The sequence below is a fragment of the Prunus dulcis genome, chromosome 6, assembly GCF_902201215.1.
Source record: "Prunus dulcis chromosome 6, ALMONDv2, whole genome shotgun sequence".
In the NCBI taxonomy this organism is placed as follows: Eukaryota; Viridiplantae; Streptophyta; class Magnoliopsida; order Rosales; family Rosaceae; genus Prunus; species Prunus dulcis.
The window spans coordinates 18,764,126-18,766,767 of record NC_047655.1 but is presented as its reverse complement, the minus strand read 5'-3'; the positions used below and the strand labels follow the sequence as shown (position 1 = coordinate 18,766,767).

At 37.9% G+C, this 2,642-nt stretch overlaps 1 protein-coding gene across 2 annotated transcripts; it reads right to left on the bottom strand.

Annotated features, from left to right (window-relative positions):
• Positions 1 to 537: 537 nt before the first annotated feature.
• Positions 538 to 2,636, bottom strand: LOC117631258 (homeobox-leucine zipper protein ATHB-6-like). 2 transcript variants are annotated; one of them, XM_034364302.1, is made up of 3 exons: positions 2,481 to 2,636; positions 1,735 to 2,111; positions 538 to 1,564 (listed from the first exon to the last, which is right to left on the bottom strand). In XM_034364302.1, exons 1-3 carry the CDS (start codon positions 2,539 to 2,541, stop codon positions 989 to 991), a joined length of 1,014 nt encoding a protein of 337 aa, XP_034220193.1. In that variant the 5' UTR covers positions 2,542 to 2,636; the 3' UTR covers positions 538 to 988. The 2 variants fall into 2 exon arrangements, with proteins under 2 accessions (XP_034220193.1, XP_034220194.1); XM_034364303.1 differs by having other exon boundaries at positions 1,735 to 2,108.
• Positions 2,637 to 2,642: the final 6 nt, after the last annotated feature.

Below are 2,642 nucleotides of genomic sequence, written 5' to 3'. Positions count from 1 at the left end.
AGTTCAACTCAATTACTCAGATTATGTTCCCTCAATTGCCTAGCAAAAAGTACTCCCTTGCATGTTTTCAGCTAACATGCACAAGTTGTTTTGGTCAAACATTTACAACTTAACCTAAGAAAACTTGAACCAAATAGGTCCCATAATCATGTGCAAATTATAGCAAACCACAATTTTCCAATTAGTAAAGATAATCTGTACTAGTGACGTTATTCTAGTTATTACATTTGTAATTTTTTTTCTTCTCTATAACTCAACATTGAAAATTTTGATCATCATTTATTTGTATGTAAAATCCTCATTTTGTTTTTTCGGATTCCAACACATAGGAAATTTTAAGAGGAGGTCCCTCTGGGATATCAATCCTAGCATCCCCCAGTTTTTATTTTGTTGGAAGATGTCATGAGTTCAAAATTCATTAACAGTAGTGTCAATTTAGAAGAAGAAAAAAAATGTTACACCTCTCGTAAATAATTTTTATAAACTAATTTATACAAGAATAAATATTCTCTTCTTAAAAGACGTCACTACCATGGGAAAAGAAATAAATTGTCCACCGAACTTTTAAATATATAAAAAGCAAAGCATGGATGGAAGGAAAAAAGTGAGGCACAATGATTATTTTCTCCATTACAGGAAATTCTACCCCCTAAAGTTTTTCCAAGATTTCATTTTTACAGCTGAGAATTTAATTACGACACAATCATATTCCCCCGCACGGCTTAGCAAGGGAAAATACCTTGGTCGTCATCTTCCACCCATGAGCATGACCCAATCCAACCCCCCACGTGAACCTCTCTCCCCCTCCTCTCTCTGCTGCTTCATTCTGCAGTTGCTCTCCAATTTTCACTTTTGCACAATGGAGTTCAAAGTACATTAATTTATACACAACCCCACTTCCCATTCAATAAAAGTCATGGTCTTTCTTGGATCCCAGATTTTCTGTCTTTTTTTTTTTTTGGATGGGATGGAGTGGAGTGTTTATGATTTAGTTCCATTGATCAGGGCAGCACCACTGAAGTGTAGGTGCTTGCTCATCAGAGAAGAAGCTGCAAGCCTCCTCACTACTGAAGAAATTGTGCTCCTCTATCTTCACAAACTGAGGATGATAGGTCTTCTGGAACTGGAAGCAATTCATGGATGACGAGGAAGGTGAGGAGGAGGAGCAGCAGTTGAATTTGAGTGAAGTGGAAGCTGGAGACTTCATGAGCTGGTGGTTTTGCAGCATCCCAGATGAAGAAATGGTCAAGTTTGGACTGTTGTCTTCGTTCAAGATTGCACTTGAGTCACTGTCTGATGACCCGTCTTTGAAATCTGGGAACAATGAGACAGCTGCTAAGCCCACTGCTCCATTGTTGTTGTTGTTGAAGCTCTCAAAGTTGAGCTCTTTGGACTCTGTTGCTGGAACAGAGGAACCAAGAGGTGGTGGTGGTGGGGATTTGCTCAGCTCATGATCAACCACTTTGTAATTGGATTGATCTTTTGCAACCATTTGCTCTTCTTTCACCGACAGATTATTGCTCTCTGTGTTTTCCTCTTGCAACTTTGATTTCAATTGCTTTATCTGCAGTGGAACAAGTTAATTCAAAAATTTAGATCATATCCAACTTAATTAGTTAAAGCACTATAGATCTAACACGACCCACTCAATTAAGAACATACGTAATAAAACATTTATCAGACTGTTTGACAAGAGAACATTTATTTCAATGAGACTCTGGATCATATATATACCTCCTTCACAAGAGCTTCATTCTCATGTTGGAGGTTGTCATAATTGAGCTTGAGAGAGTCATAATTGGCCTTGAGAACGCCAAAGTCACGTTCCAATTGCTTGGTCTTCCAACGAGCACGGCGGTTTTGAAACCACACAGCAACTTGTCTTGGCTGGAGGCCAAGTTCTTGGGCAAGCTTCACTTTCCTTTCTGGTTCAAGCTTGTTCTCCACCTCGAAATTTTTCTCCAAGGCCTTCACTTGTTCAACGCTTAATCTTCTCTTCTTCTCGGAAACATGGCCACCCTCTTCCACGCACCCTTCTTCATCTAAGCCATCCAACATGGACTGGAAATCTCTCCGGTAAACATGGTTGTTTCTTGGACTGTGTTCCTCTGCTAAAACCAATTATGAAAACAAAAGAGACAATTTAGTGAATCAATCTTAAGTTTGTCCACATAATTAACAACTATGAGCTAGATCAGAAACAGGACCAAATAACTGAATAAGAAAGGAAAAACAGTGGATGTATAGAACTTGAAATTAAAGTACCAAAACAGGAAAGAAAGAAAACATGGATTCAATTCAACATGATGAATTTGAATCATAAAAAAGTGTCATGATCTCATGGTCATGTTTTTCTTTGTGATTGATCATGAAAAAGGTAACAAACAAAAAAAACACAAACATAATATGTCTGAATCTTGGGGAAACACCAATAGAAAAAGGGCAATTATATATAAAATGGATTGTTTATTAAAATTAACCTGTTGATGGGCAGATGGAAATCATAGCACCCAATGAATCTGAGCTTCCAAGTCTCTTCATGATGACTACTACTGAGCTTGGGGGAAAAGCACTTTTGATATCAGATCTCAAAAGATCAAGCAAGCGCCTTCCTTTTTATCCTTTTCAAAATCTTGGTTGTT

Excerpts from the sequence above, each read along its gene's own strand:
- LOC117631258 (XM_034364302.1), bottom strand. The coding sequence starts at position 2,541 with ATGAAGAGACTTGGAAGCTCAGATTCATTGGGTGCTATGATTTCCATC. Across the intron at positions 2,112-2,480 it reads TTCCATCTGCCCATCAACAG|CAGAGGAACACAGTCCAAGA; the intron begins GTTAATTTTAAT and ends AATTGGTTTTAG. Across the intron at positions 1,565-1,734 it reads ATGAAGCTCTTGTGAAGGAG|ATAAAGCAATTGAAATCAAA; the intron begins GTATATATATGA and ends GTTCCACTGCAG.